Source organism: Puma concolor, chromosome D4, assembly GCF_028749965.1.
Source record: "Puma concolor isolate L17-30 chromosome D4, mPumCon1.1.hap2, whole genome shotgun sequence".
In the NCBI taxonomy this organism is placed as follows: Eukaryota; Metazoa; Chordata; class Mammalia; order Carnivora; family Felidae; genus Puma; species Puma concolor.
Window position 1 is genome coordinate 70696008 of NC_141679.1, and position 14206 is coordinate 70710213.

At 48.4% G+C, this 14206-nt stretch overlaps 1 protein-coding gene across 13 annotated transcripts in view; it reads right to left on the reverse strand.

The window, feature by feature from the left end:
- Window positions 1-1635: 1635 nt before the first annotated feature.
- Window positions 1636-14206, reverse strand: part of EPB41L4B (erythrocyte membrane protein band 4.1 like 4B) — a 131919-nt gene continuing 119348 nt past the window's right edge. For 6 of the 13 annotated variants that reach the window (XM_086683664.1, XM_086683661.1, XM_086683660.1 and 3 more), the window contains exons 23-26: window positions 7886-8002; window positions 5228-5296; window positions 2779-2924; window positions 1637-1839 (exon numbers count right to left, since the gene is read on the reverse strand). In XM_086683664.1, the coding sequence (XP_086539790.1) occupies window positions 1770-1839; window positions 2779-2924; window positions 5228-5296; window positions 7886-8002 (402 nt within the window). In that variant the 3' untranslated portion in view covers window positions 1637-1769. Of the gene's footprint in view, window positions 1876-2778; window positions 2925-5227; window positions 5297-7885; window positions 8003-14206 lie in introns of all 13 variants that reach the window. The other 7 variants (XM_086683658.1, XM_086683656.1, XM_086683655.1 and 4 more) reach the window with 3 other exon arrangements.

Sequence of the window (14206 nt, forward strand, 5' to 3'; positions counted from 1 at the left end):
TGAATATTTGCTTACATACCTCATTTTACAACAATGCTAGTAAATGAGGCATTACTTTTTTTTTATAATCATTAGTATCAAATTATTGGCACCATTCAGTTTTAAGGATAGGGACAGGAGAGCAAACTATACAACATAAAAATACAGTTCTGATACAAATATATGAGATCAACTCCACTTAACAAGTGGTCATAAGAAATGGATGGACATTCTACACACAAGGAAATACAGCTAGTAAATCATCACGTGGAAAAGTGCTCAGCCTTGCTAGCAATTAATGAAATAAAACAACCTTTCAAGAACAACTATACACATCTATTAAACAAGCAAAAATAAATTAAAATGGCAAAACCCAATACTGGCAGAACTACTGGTAAGTAGAAATGCTTATACATTGCTGGTGGCATTATAAATCGTAGACGGATTCAAGCATTCAGAGGGAATAGGGGAGTTGAACTAATGACCTTTAAGGTCCTTCCAACCCAGAGATTGGATCTTTCTAGAAAGCAATCTGGCAATATGAAACAAGAGCTATAAAGTATTTCATGCTCTTTGACCTTGTAAGCCCTCTTTGGAGATATTCCCAAGGGAAGAATCCAAAGTAAGGAGCATCTTTTACAAAGGCATTCATAGCAGCAGTATTTATAAGAGTGAAAAATTGGATAGAACTCAAATATCTGATAATGGGGATAAGTGAGGTTAACCATGTTATGTGGATATAGAGACATTTAAATTGGTGAGAGCAGGATCTGTGTTAAAAAGGGAAGATATGTGTTAGGTGGGGAAATACAACCAAAGAGTATATACACACTGATCACAACGATGAAAAAACGTGTGCATATTCATTGGGAGCTTGGGCAACAATTTAGAGGGCTAGCTTGTGGTTAGGGGGTGCCTTTATTCCTGCAAAGTTGTTCAAGTGCATAATAAAAATTTAAAAACACATTTCTTGAAACTATATAAAAAGACAGCAAAGTGTCATCTGGTCAAGGTTCTATCAACAGGACAAGAATTGATCAACTTTAGAAATAATTTTCCTTTATGGAACACCCAAATGGATCTTGGTATTGAATCACCTTATCTTTGTAAAGGATTTTTAGACAATTTAAGCTATAATTTCCTACTTTGGGCTTAGTGAAAAGTTCTGTTTATCCCAAATAATATCGTATCCAACAAACCCACAATTTAAATTATATTTCAGATTTCGCTGACAGTGCTTCAGTCCTGGTGGTCACAACTTTTTTTTTTTTTTTTTTTAGTTCATCGATTCATGTCTGAATAAAAATGAGTGTTAAGGACTTCATAGTATCTGTATAATTACCAGTGTAAATGAAAAACCAGCAGTAAAGAATTATTCTCTCATTAAAAATGACTCTTTAACAAACAGTCAAAGCTTGGTCCAAGTTTCAATCATACAAAATCATGGTTGGGACTGATAGCAAAGGATTCCATGCCATATTAACCCCCTGTGGTTATCAATATATACACACAGGCAGTACTAAAAAGGAATCCCATTTTCCCCATCTTTCTTCTCCTAGGCTTACCAAATCCCGTCCCAACTATACTGAGTAGCAGAAAAACTCTAATACTCAGAAGACAGAAAATAACTTCTCCAATAAAGTCAAGCCGGAAGTTGGCTTCAACCAGCCATGGAGACCTGGTGAACAGAGCACACATCTGTGTGTTGTGCTGGAGTGAGCACACAAAGCCCGAAGAAAGAAAACGGACAGAAGGCACCATGCCATCCTCCAGGCAACAAGGGGAGAATTTCACAGTTCGGTCATCAATAGTCTTTTCATCATTTTCTCTCTTTCCAGTTCCTGCCGGAGCGTCTCTGCACTGAAGAAGAGCAGGTGACAAAATCATGAGATTACGCTAAAAAATGACAAAAACGGGTTCAGCTGAAATGCATCTCCCCCATCTTCTTTCCTGACCTTGGTTCTCGACTCTCAGGCCCCTTAAGGACCCCTGACAGCTGCTAGGGTTACAATGACCTGAAATTGTCTGGCTGCCTCCTGGTTTCCCCCACCAGACTGAGAGTTCTTCAGGACACTGCTCACCAGCAGACTGACCATACATGTCATTTATCTCTGAATCCCCACAGCCTAGCCCCAAAGCCCAGCTCGAGGACTTCGTACATAGCAGTCTCTCAGGAAAGGTCTTCTGAATGAATGGGAAGATGTCCAGGGTCCTGTCATTCATTCTTCTCTGGCTGCACTACCCCCTCACTCTTCCTTAACCGTTCTGGGCATATTCCATTTTAGAAGCCTTAGCATTGGCTGCTCCCTGTGATGACTATTACTCTTTCCCCAAATATCTGAAGACTGCTCCCTTCCCACCTTCAGGTCTCTGCTTAAAAACCACCTCAATGAGGCCATCCCAGAATGCCCCATTGCCCTTGTTGGTTTCATTTTCCTCCCTAGCTTGTTCTCTCTCTCTCTCTCTCTCTCTCTCTCTCTCTCTCTCTCTCTTTCTCACATGAGCGCATGCACACACACACACACACACACACACACATTTATTTAACCTCTGTCTCACCTCCCCCAACACTAATTTTTGAACTCCATAAAGGTGGGACTTTTATCTGTTTTGCTCACTATACATCCCTAGGGTCTAGAATACTATCTAGCCTTTGTAGACGGTTCAATAAATACTCACAGAATAAATGAATGAAAGAATAAATAAGAGGCTTGTTGATGTCAAAAACACAATGAAACTGGAGCCTGTGCCTGCTCTCCCTGTCACCAGGGACTTGCCGGTTACTTGCCGGTGACTCACCTGGCTGCCAGAGAAACAGGCTTCCGCGTGGTGTAGATGGTCTGCACGGTGGAGACGGTCTCTGTCAAAGGCCTCAGGGTCACTGATGGAATCAGTGGGGAAGACTGGCCAGGACAGCACTGTAACTTACTGTCTCTAAAGTCTGCCTGTCAAGGAAACAGAAAAGAGGAAATCAATCTCAACTTGGGTTCCATTTTTATACTGTCAGCTACTCCCTAAGTCTTACCACACAGTTGCTGATATATTTTTTAATAATAGCTAAAATCAATTACCACTTATTTAATGATTTTATTTTGGGCCAGTCATTTTACATATATGACCTCTTGGCAACTCTTAAAGCAGAGGTCAATTTCATCACATTAGACTCCATCAATTGTAAGAACTCCCATTTTTGCACGTGCCACAGAGGACGAAAAATATGGCCAAACTTACCACGCCCACTAATGTAATGAATTTTCTGACTTCAGAGATTTAAAAGGTGAAAAAACGCATACCTTAAAACTGATTTTATGGACAAGAAAAGTAAGTCTCAGAGAGGTTAGGTAATTTTCCCAAGGTCACACAGTAAGCGTTAAGAACCAGGATTAGCTGGCTGCATAATTGGTGTTTTTCACCACTGTAGCAGTGCTTCCCAAAGTATGGTTCCCCAGACTAGCCGCACCAGTATTATCTTGAAACTTGGTAAAATTGCTGTCCTCGAGCCACTCTTAAAAGTCCCGGTGTGATTTCTGGCATTGGCTTCCTGCTGCATCTTGGCCCCTGGCTTTTCAGGAAGGGCTTCCCTGGGTGTCTCACAGCACTGCCAAGGCTGGGCAGGAGGCCAGAGGGCCCGCACGGGGCCAGCTGAGGGGAGTGGAGGCGGAGCTTCCGGCTGGGGAGCGGTGCCCAGTGACACTGCAGGGGCCGGATGAACTTAGGGGTAGTAGCATTTAACAGCCTGGCCCAGCCCGTGTCTCAGGCCCTCTGGTTCTTACAAGGCAGGTGCTGGAAGCTGTTCATGACTTTAGAAATGCATTATTCTAGGAACCTGTTTTTGCCTCTGCCTGGACTGCTGGACGCCTTCTTACCTCTGTTCAACTTCTGAAAGCTACACCAGCCACTTCCTCCCTCTCCATGTGGCTAAAGCCACCTCTGGTTGTGACCATCACCTAGCTCACGAGACTGCACTTTTGGCTACCCCTAGGCCACCCCACAGATCCTCCGGGCTGGCCAGAAAGCCTCTGGAAGGAGCCTCAGGGATCACTCAGTTCTAGGAATTACAAACGCTGATCCCTGGAAGGAGGAGACGGTGAGGGGAAACAGGAGGTGATCTTAGACTCCCCACTTCTGCTCCATGCAGCCCTTGTTACAGAGTGAGTTCTGCAGAAGCTTTCATTTAAAGAAAAGACTTGCAGCTGAAAAGAACCCTGAAACTCATCAAACTCATTCACTTCGCCAGTGAGGAAACTACAACGTTTAAATGCTTCAGAGTATTTCGACAACTTTCAGAGCTTAAAGAAGCTGATGATGCAAAGGGCAGTGGGGGGCCTGAAGCCAGTTGTCAAGGATGACCTGCTCTCATTAACGATACCCCTGCCTCTCCACCCTTGGGAAACAACCTGTGGGACATTCTGTGGCTGGGAACGTTCTGCCAGGTTCTTGATCGCTTTTGATCCTTCCTGAAGCAGACACAAGGAGGATGTTCGTATTACTATTTCTGCTCAGAATAAGAGGAGATCGGTGCTGAGAGTGGCGAAGTGACTTACCTAAGATCACACCATTATCAAGATGTAGATCCAACCCGAAAGAATGGGAAACAGGAACTCAAACAAATCCATGTACACACATGTTCACAGCGGCACTGTTCACAACAGCCACACACCCATCAGTGAATGAAGGAAGCAACACACGGGGGTATATACACAGAATGGAACATTACTCTGCCATAAAGAGAAATGAAGTGCTGATACACCCTACAATGTGCATGAGCCTCAAAAACACGATGCTCAGTGAAAGAAGCACAAAAGGTCACATATTACATCATTCCATTTATGTGAAACATCCGCACTAGGGAAATGCATAGAGACAGAAGGCAGATTGGTGATTGCCAGGGGCTGTGGGGGGTGGGGGGAAACGGGAGTGATTGTGTCACGGGAATGAGGTTTCCTCCGGGGGTGATAAAAATGTTTTGGAACTAGAAGTCGTAGTTGCATGACCCTAAATGTACATGACCCAAAGTGACTACATGTCACTTTGGAATGGTCAGTTTTACTTATGTGATGCTCATAAGTAAGCATCGAATAACTTAAGACAATGAAAAGATGTAGACCCCAAATCCCACTCCTTCCCAACCTGACAGAGTTCATAGGATTAGATGAAGCTGTCGACATCATTGTCTGGCATTCCACAGAAAAGCATGCCACGCGGGAAAACATTTTAAAACACAGACCTGTTTTCTGAATCTACTTACGGCGAACTGTGGCCCTGTAATGAAAGCATCAGGAAACGGGGTCACTGGATCAGCCGGGAACGTTTTTATCTTCAAAAAAGAGAAAGACAAGAGGGTTACTTACCGATTAGCAAAGAGAGTTCTGAAATCTTTGGGGGTGCACTTTTAACACCAAACTGAAAGATTCAGGGGAACCTACGAAGAGCCCGCACGGCTTGTCTAAGGAAACACACAGAAGGTCCCGGAGGCCTTTTGGCCAGTGGTTGTATCTGTACTGGGCCATTGCACTGTTGGGGCCAGGACCCAGCAGGGATGCCCTCTCATGTTTGTAGGGCTCCCCACGCTTACCTTGCCCTGGAACTCCTTTCCCTGGAGGCTGTGTGGGCCTCCCAGGCATGCTGAGCCCTATGTATGGCCTGATCCATAAAAGGCCATGACCAGGGTGTATAATGAGGCAGGCAGAGCTGCCTGGTTGCTGATTGTCCGCCCCCCCCCCCCACCCGCCCCCCAGCTGTGGGCCATGGATTAGGAGCTGCTACAGGCCACATCCTGGGACACAGTCTATGAGAGCAGACAGGGCACCAGGAGGCTCGCACTAATTAGGCCAGAAGGTATTCCCTGTAGTTGTTGGACTCCCTATAAGTTTTGGCCACAGAGGAAAACTGTGGAGAAACCCCTGGAAGAACGTGCGAATCCTGCCACCGTGGCCTTTGGGGATTAAAAGGCACTGTGCTCAGAAGTGCCCAGTGCGGGGGGAAGGCTGCGGCACAGAGCTGGTCTGAGACAGAGTGGAGGCACCAGCCTGAACAGGCGGCAGTGCGTGGCCAAAAAGAGCCTTTGCTCCCATTCCTTCCCCTTTGGTCATTTTGTCTTTGACCTCCTGGGGGCCCTGGGGCATGTGGAGTGTGCTTATTTCTTTCTACTGGCCTAGAGGACTGCCAGCAGGCCCAGGGGCCTGACGACTCTGGTATTGGCTCTGCCTGCAGCCCCCAGGGCACAGAAACTGCCTGCCTCCCTGCCGGTGAATGCTCACTGTGCCACTTGCCACCAGAGAGCTGCAGTCAGGACACCGAGGCCACCACTGCCCCTGGGCAGGTGCTTTTACGTCTCTCCCAGGAGCTGGTCCGTGGACCCTGGCGTAGCTACCTGATGGCCTTGAGTCACTCTGACGGGGGTTAAAATAGGGCTGAGCAAGAGCACATCAGAACACGCTCAGATCTGCGGAGGGGTTCTGAATGAGTGGAGTACTTCTCAACCAATCTGCGAATGACCATGTCTCTGCTGTGTGCACGGAGATGTCCAGTCCACGCCGGCTCCCCTTCCCTAAACTCTCTCTGGCCTCTTTAAACATCTCAAAATTCCCAGGATGGGTCCCAAACTGCCTTAAGACTCAGGAGTCAGAGAGTCTGGGCGGGTCAGTTGGTTAAGCGTCTGACTGGACTTCAGCTCAGGTCATGATCTCGCGGTTTGTGAGTTCGAGCCCCCACATTGGGCTCTGCACTGACAGCACGGAGCCTGCTTGGGATTCTCTCTCTCTCCCTCTCTCTCTGCCCCTCCCCTGCTCGTGTTCTCTCTCAAGAATAAATACATAAACATTAAAAAAAAAAAAAAGACAAGACTTAGGTGTCGATTCAAATTGTCAGTAGCGGCTGCCAGCAGCATGGCGAGAGGATCCAGGGGAAGCCCCATGGTGCATTCTCCTCCCGGGCCTAATGGTGCAGCATGTGTTCTGAGACCACTAGCAAAGTGAAAAGCTGCATACAGATAAGACTCTCAGACCATCATGAAGTAAAACGGAGAAGAGGCATATTACTGCTATTAAAGAAACGTGAACATTGGCAGCTTTAAAGAATTATCTTACATCTTCTCTAAGAAAAAAAAAAATCTATCCCAACAGTTACACTCTGTGTTGCTCAGCTGTGGCAAAGTATATTCCCTCTTCTGGTGGTGCTGTCTCTTGGTAGAATCACTTTAGAAAGGGAGCAAAGCCAAGGTCACAGTATTGAACCCAGCAGGGTTCAGCCTGATGCAACAGCTTTTTGTGTTCCCTCGAACAGCAACAAACTGGAAACAAAGCACAGTCCTGCAGTAAGAATGTGGTAGGTGAATGGTAGGCCAGTCCCTGGATGGAATATACACAGTCATATACAATGTGGCAACAAGAACAAGGAGAAACAATCCAACATTAATAGAAAAGGGAAAAACAGGAGATGATATGGATACTATGACTTAACATTCTAAAATTGTGAATGGACATGAATAAATACTAGAAGGACACATGTAAGAATGAAAAAAAATGTGCTCGGTTGGGGATATGGGTGTTTCCTTTCAGGTTGGTATGTGACATCCTGTTATCTTGAAAAATAGCAGGAAAAGACAAGTTTAAAAAAAAGTTTTTATTTTCAATAGAAATGCAACTAAGGTTTTTCTCATCTAGGCTGATCAAAGCTTTATGAAAATGAACTCTTCCTGGTTCTTGAGACCTAGAGACACAGGGCAGGCCAGCAGCCACGTGTCCTAATTTGGTCAAACTATGTATCCATCCTGGAGTCAGAGCACCTGTCAGCCGGGCCCTTCCGGAAGGTCTAGTGCTCATGCACTCCCGTGGGGTGGCCGCCTGGTGGCTCCTGCCCGCCTCACCTCTCCTGGCCAGGCCCCTCTCCCTGGCAGGGTACCTACCAGCCTCGTTTTGATTGGAGGGTGCATGCAAACTCCAGTGGTCTCTTCCTTCATGGGGGGAGAGAGTGGAGGAGAACAGCGAGAGTGGGCACAGTGGGGGGCGCTGGCGGGCTCTGCCTGCTCGCGAGGAGGGGAAAGAAGGGGAGGAGGAGGTGGTGAGAGAAGGGGAGGAGGCAGAGAAGATAAGGGAGGGGAAGGAGAGAAAGACAGCACAGTGCAAGAAGGATCTGTCAACTCCAGACTGCTCTGGAGCCAGCCTCGCCCGAGCCTGCTTCTAGCCCCTGGCCAGCTGGCTTTTAGGCCCCCCTCCTCCCTCGTCTCCCCACCTTCTCTCCTCCTCCCTGGCTCTCATCTGTTTTCTCCACTATCCAAGCAGAACAACCCATCAAAACCCCATTCCCGGGGTTGGCAGGCAGGGGCCATCTCCTGTGCCAACTGCGCGGGTCTGGCAGTGGCTCCCTGCAGCACTGGCCAGGCCAAGCCAGAAAGAGAGCCGCGATGAATTAGTGATGCTGGCCGTGCAAGCAGTATGAGGAATGGCCACACACTTGAGCGTGCTGGCCTTCCATGCCTGGTGGCCTCCTGCACCCTGCTAAGTAAGGGCCCACCTTATGGTGTGATTAGCAGGTGTCCAACAGAGTGTTTCTGGGAAAGACATACATCAGCAAGGAGGAACATGGACTTTGGGATTTACTCTGTCATGGCTTTTTGTTATCTATGTTCAGAAAACATAATGGCCTTGGCCACCCCCGCTCCCACACCCATGGCCCAGGCCATGACACCTTGTATCACCACCGAGGCACCTTGTCGCTGTAGCCAAGATACCAAGCATCGTGAGAAAATGCCACATCGCTTGGGGTACTGGGTTCCCCACCCCAGCCCTAAGTAGTGCCATGCACCAGCAGAGGTCCAACAGCTTGTACCGGTGAGGATGAGGACGGTGAAGAGACGATGTTCTGATGCTAGGAGAGGGGGCCGCTGACCGGGTTAGTGTGTGTTGCAGGGAGGGACCATTTAATCCAGAGCATAAATACACACGCCTTTTAGTTCAAGAGAGCTTCCTTAAATAGTTGTAAATCCTGCCATAACCAACGAAGTACAGTCTCTGGTAAGTTTCACTGAAACACGGTCAAGAAAATTGCAGGCACCTTTTTCTGTCTCCAAATCGATCTGATTCCGACCTCTTTACATTTGCCCGGTCCTGGGCAATTTCCAAAGGGGCCTTTACAACCATTACCTCGCAACGGCCTTGTTTACTATTCAAATTTGGAGATGCAGAAAAATTGCACCTGCAAAGTCTGAAGCCGTGGTTCTAGACCCTCTTGTTGATTGTTTCCGTATCCATTCTTCAGAAACAAGTGAGTCCATAGTAGCCATTTACGGTCAAGTTTCAGCAGCCTGCTGAGAATCCCTCCACTGCTCTCTCCTGTCCTCAGCATGAACCCTCCCCTCCACAAGATGGCATTTGAGACTTGAGTGGGGTGGGCTCCAGCCCGTCCCCCAGCCTCAGTACTCAACACTGTCCCAAGCAGAACCAACTTCCAGGGACCCCAGGCCACAGGGCTTTTGCCTCTGCAGATAAGCAGGCACTCAGGTGTGCTTTTTGAAGAAAACAAAAGCTGGCATAAATGATCAACAAACATGGATATGTTGCCAAATGCCAAAATGTGTACCAGCCATTAGTGTCTCAGCTGAAGGTGGTGATGAATGACAAGGCTTTGCCTGACATTGGACTTTTATAGTAAAGGAATGTTGAGCCATCCCACAAACATTTCTGACCTTTCTACGTAAGCATCTGTTAGTAAATGAGCAGGAAATAAGAGAACATGTGTAATAGGATACTATTTTGAAATAACATTTTATTTTTTTTTTCCTCCCAGCATTTCCTCTCCTCCTTGGGTTTCTTCCACATTCAAGCAGCTAGGTTCTTCTAAGCTACTTGGCTTTTGAGTCTTAAAATCTGACTCTTTGGGGAACAGAAAGATTTTTGGCATAGACAAATGAAGATGAAAATGTGGAAGGCTTCTTCATCATCCAGATAAGAAAAGAGGTTGCCAGTTTGAGGACTGGAGAGAAAAGTCAGAGGCAAAGTGACGAGCGGTAGACATTAGGAAGTCTGACCAGAGGGGCCTGAGCTCCACAGGTGGAGGCCAGGGAACAGGGATTAAAGAGCAGAGGGGGACAAGTGTTCCTCTGCCCAGGTAGAGCTGGGGCAGAATGGCTGTGTGGTATGTCCAACAGGTAGAGATTCTCATGCCATCAGGACCACGACTCCCACCCACCAAAAGGGGCATGAGGGAAGCAGGGAGTGCCCCAGATGTATCAGCAAACAGATGACATCACAACCTAAATAGACTTCCCTCCGTCTCCCTGTGCCCTGGAGAAGACGGATGAATCCCCAGGAACATGGAACAGGCACCCTGATTTGACTTCAGATCAAGCTTCAGCCCTCCTGATAGAACGAGGTTCAAAATACAAATGAGGCTGTTCAGACGGATGGAAAGTTAGTTCTTCTGACACCCAACACAGGCCTTTTTTTTTTTTTTTTTTTTTTGGTCCTACAGAACGTTCCTTTGACCAGGCCAGTCTCCTGCCTGGCACATGAACTCTTGACTAATATTCTCTGGCCCAGAACAGACCTGGGTTGTGACTGTCGCTGCTTTGCAGCTGGGTGAGTGGTTCATGAAGTACAGGGATCGGGGAGGGACAAGCCCCAAAGAGAAAGCATTGGGAACACAGAAGGCATAGATGCTCATGGTGTGTGTCACCAGAGGAAAGAAGCTAGCATGCTAGACCTGGGGTGGGGGACACGATTGATATGTAAATGCCCCGTCCTTCCACTCTGCTAACACCTGTACCCTGTGGATGTGCCCACACTCACCTCCCAAAGGAGGGTACCAAATGGACAGGGGTGTTGCCTTCACTCGCTTGCCTTCATCCCTCCCCCACCCCTCTTGCCCCACCCACCTCTTCTGTCCCAGGCAGAAACCCCAACCTGACTGCCAGATCTGGGATGCAGATTCCGGCAATGGGCAGGCAACAGCTGCACAGGTTGTAGGGCTGATGTTGCTAAACTGAACTACATAATAAAAGAGTGGGCACTGGAGCAGAAAAGATATGGGAAAAGAGTGTTGCAGGAGTGATGCTGGAAAGAATGTGGTTTTTTTTTTTTTTTTTTTTTTTTTGGAGAGTATGGGGATGAAAATCCTTGGAGTCGCACAGGGTGCAAGAGAATTAAGAAGGAAGCAAGTTGTGATTCGAGAAGTGTTACCAGGGAGGTGATAATTTAATCTTGGATCTTGAGAGATGCCAGTTAAAGACTGAAACTTGTTATTATTCTCAGCTGTTTGGACTATGCTTCTTTGGAAATCACGCCACACAGAGACTGGATCATCAGGGTTGGAGCCATAAGGGTTAAACTAGTGCTGATAACGTCTAGGTGGGACCACGCTGGATGAAGGCAAGAGACTCTGGTCCCAGCTCTCTCTCTCTCTTGTTCTTCTAGCTCCGGCCCACGGAACCAGGGTAGTAATGTAACTTTAGGAGTCTCATCTGGCCCCAGACCCTAAATCCAGGCTCTCCTCCACTATCCTCTGGGGCAGATACACCTCCACAAGGACAGAAGGGACTACTGCTTCTATTTCTATGATCCTGGGAGGAGCAGAGGGAGGAGGTGGAGGGGAAAGGTCCACACAGGAGAAGCAGGCTGTCAGGGTCCCCCTTCCTCTCTAGGACCCTTCGGCACTGGTGGAGACAGGACTCTGAAGTGAAGTAAAATCAAAGCCAGTAGTGCCAAGGAAAGCCCCAAATGAAGCAGGCTCTTGACATCAAAATACCAGCCCTCCGCACCCCTTCTGTGGGAATGTGCCCTGTGGACATGCACGCACACCTCAAGTCCACACAAGCAACACAAAGGACACTTCATCCTGGGAACGCATATCCACTGCAAACTTTAGCTGTGACGCGGGCAGCCGTGTCTCAGTGCAGCGAAAGGACGTCAGCTGCCCCGTGCCAGGGCAGTGCAGCACCCCACACTCTGTTTCGGAGCTCAGAGCAGCCCAGAGATGGAAGCAAGGTGTGCTCGGAGAAGGACTGAGCTCCCTTTTGCCAGAAGGGTACAAGCAGAGGTTGGACACTCACTTGGTAGGCATTAGCGCCTCAGATCAGAGGAACTCTGGGTCCCTGGCAGATGCTGCTTCCTTTCTAATCTCAGACCATTATGGTCAAAGAAAGGATACAGATGAGGCAAGCAGATCTACCAGCTGGATCTGCAACACAGTGGTTTTTAAGGGAATCTCATCACTCCTGTCCGAGCCACAATATGTTTTTTTGTAACATACCTCAACTTCTTAGATATGCCAGAATGTTTAATAAATACTCAGTATTTGCTTATGCTGTACCCTCCGCATAGATTGTTTTGCTCCATTACTTCCATCTGGCAAACTCCTACTCATACTTCAAAACCCTAGCACTATGAAGCCTTCTTTTTCTCAGTGGCCCCAGACAGGGTTAGGCACTGGGTTTCACAGCAGTAGCCGTTTCTATAGACTCTCTTATGACATTAATTGCAGCATGCTCCAGCAGTCTGGAAGTTGCTTAAGAGGTTAACTCACAGAGAGATCTTCCCCCACTGTCCTCTACTCCTGCCTGGCATGTTTTCTTCAATGTGGGTCTAGGAACTTAGCTTTCTCCCCATTCTGCCTTCATAGGCCCTCAGGTCGTGCCCCAGGGGTTGTCGGGTCCTTCCGGGGTTTGCTGCCCTCCAGCTGAGGGTTTGCAGTCTCAGTCTGAGGAGCGCTTTAGACACAGCCCTTCTTCCAGGCATTGTTCTTTTCCAAAGTGGCAAGTCCCTGAAATCCAGATGCCAGACTTAGCCCAATCTGATGATGCACAGGGCACCAGAGAAGGAGCTGGAACAGCCGGGCTCAAGCTCGGTCCCTGTGTGATTACCCTACTCTGGGACTCAATTTCCCCATCTGTGCAAAGGGAGGACGAGGTGAGGGAAGGCCCTGCTTCTGGGTTACCCTATCATGACAATCTGTTTAACAAGAAGGCCATCAGTAAGTCAGCTGCGTTTTCTCCAACATGGGCAGGAAGGAACTCTGAAGGTTCCCAGACCCCAGGGTGTCTTGCCCACTGTCGGTTCTCGGCTGTTTATCCAAACATGCTGACTCGAAGCTCTCAGACTGTACCAACTCTCCAGATGACAAGGACAACTGTTTAAATCACAAATGATTTCCTTGTGCCAGCTGAGGCAGACACAGCGATCATTCCTCAGGCCTAGGCAGCATTTTGCCTCATTTGCCTCCTCTTGAAAGCCTTCTGGAAAGCCTTCCTCTCCACCATATTCTCCTCCAGTGAGCCAGTCCTGAATGACTCTCACTTCTGGCTTCTCCCCCTGGCATGTCCTACGTGGCTCTCCTGTCGATCCTGGCCCTTTATCAACCCGACTCCCCTCCAGCCTCTAGCTGCCCTGTCCACTCCCAGAGCCTCACACAAGCCAGGTGTGCAGTGAGCTTTCAGGAGGTATTTTGACTCACGTTCCACACGTGTGGACCACAATTTATGCTCAAGTACACTTCAGTATCAGGCTGAGCCCAGCCAAGGGTACCTCCACGTTTGCCTGTGTCATCTAACACTACTAACAACACGTCACACACATTTATGGTGCTGTTACAGTCGTCAAGGGCTCTCTCTCACGTGATCATTAGAACATTCTTAGGCAGACACGAGAAACAATGGCATCCTCTATCCCATGACGAGGCTCCTAAGGAAGGGAACAGAGACCGGAGCCAGATCTGGCCTGCATGACTCCCAGTCCAGTGCTCTCTCCCCCGACAGGGTTTCTCACCTGCAGGAGTTCCATGAGGACCATCCCTAAGGGGAGACATGTATGCAGGGGATAGAGGACGGCAGGGAGGCACGAGGGGCTTGGAAAGCTGAGAGGAGGCCTGGAGCCCGTGCTTCAGACCGGAGCACATTGTTAGAAGCGGCAGTGAAAGATACCCCTTGGTGGGCATGCAGGGAGCAGCCCCGGAAAAGCCAAGAAGCCAAGACCCAAGCACCGAGGAGCCCTACATGCTATGGGAGCAGCAGACAGGCCGGGCGGGACCCCTGTGGCCTCCCTCAGGAGAAAGGGAGCGCCACCTCCCTGGAGAGCTCTGGGAGGTAGAGGGAACCATGCGCCCGAACCCTGAACCCCTGAACGAAGGCTGATCCCCGAGGCTCCGGGCTGTGAGCAGGACAAGAGGAAGAGCCTTCCCAGTGGCAATGCCCACCTCCGTGCATTCGCCCCACTATCAAGATGTTTCTAAAGCCTGG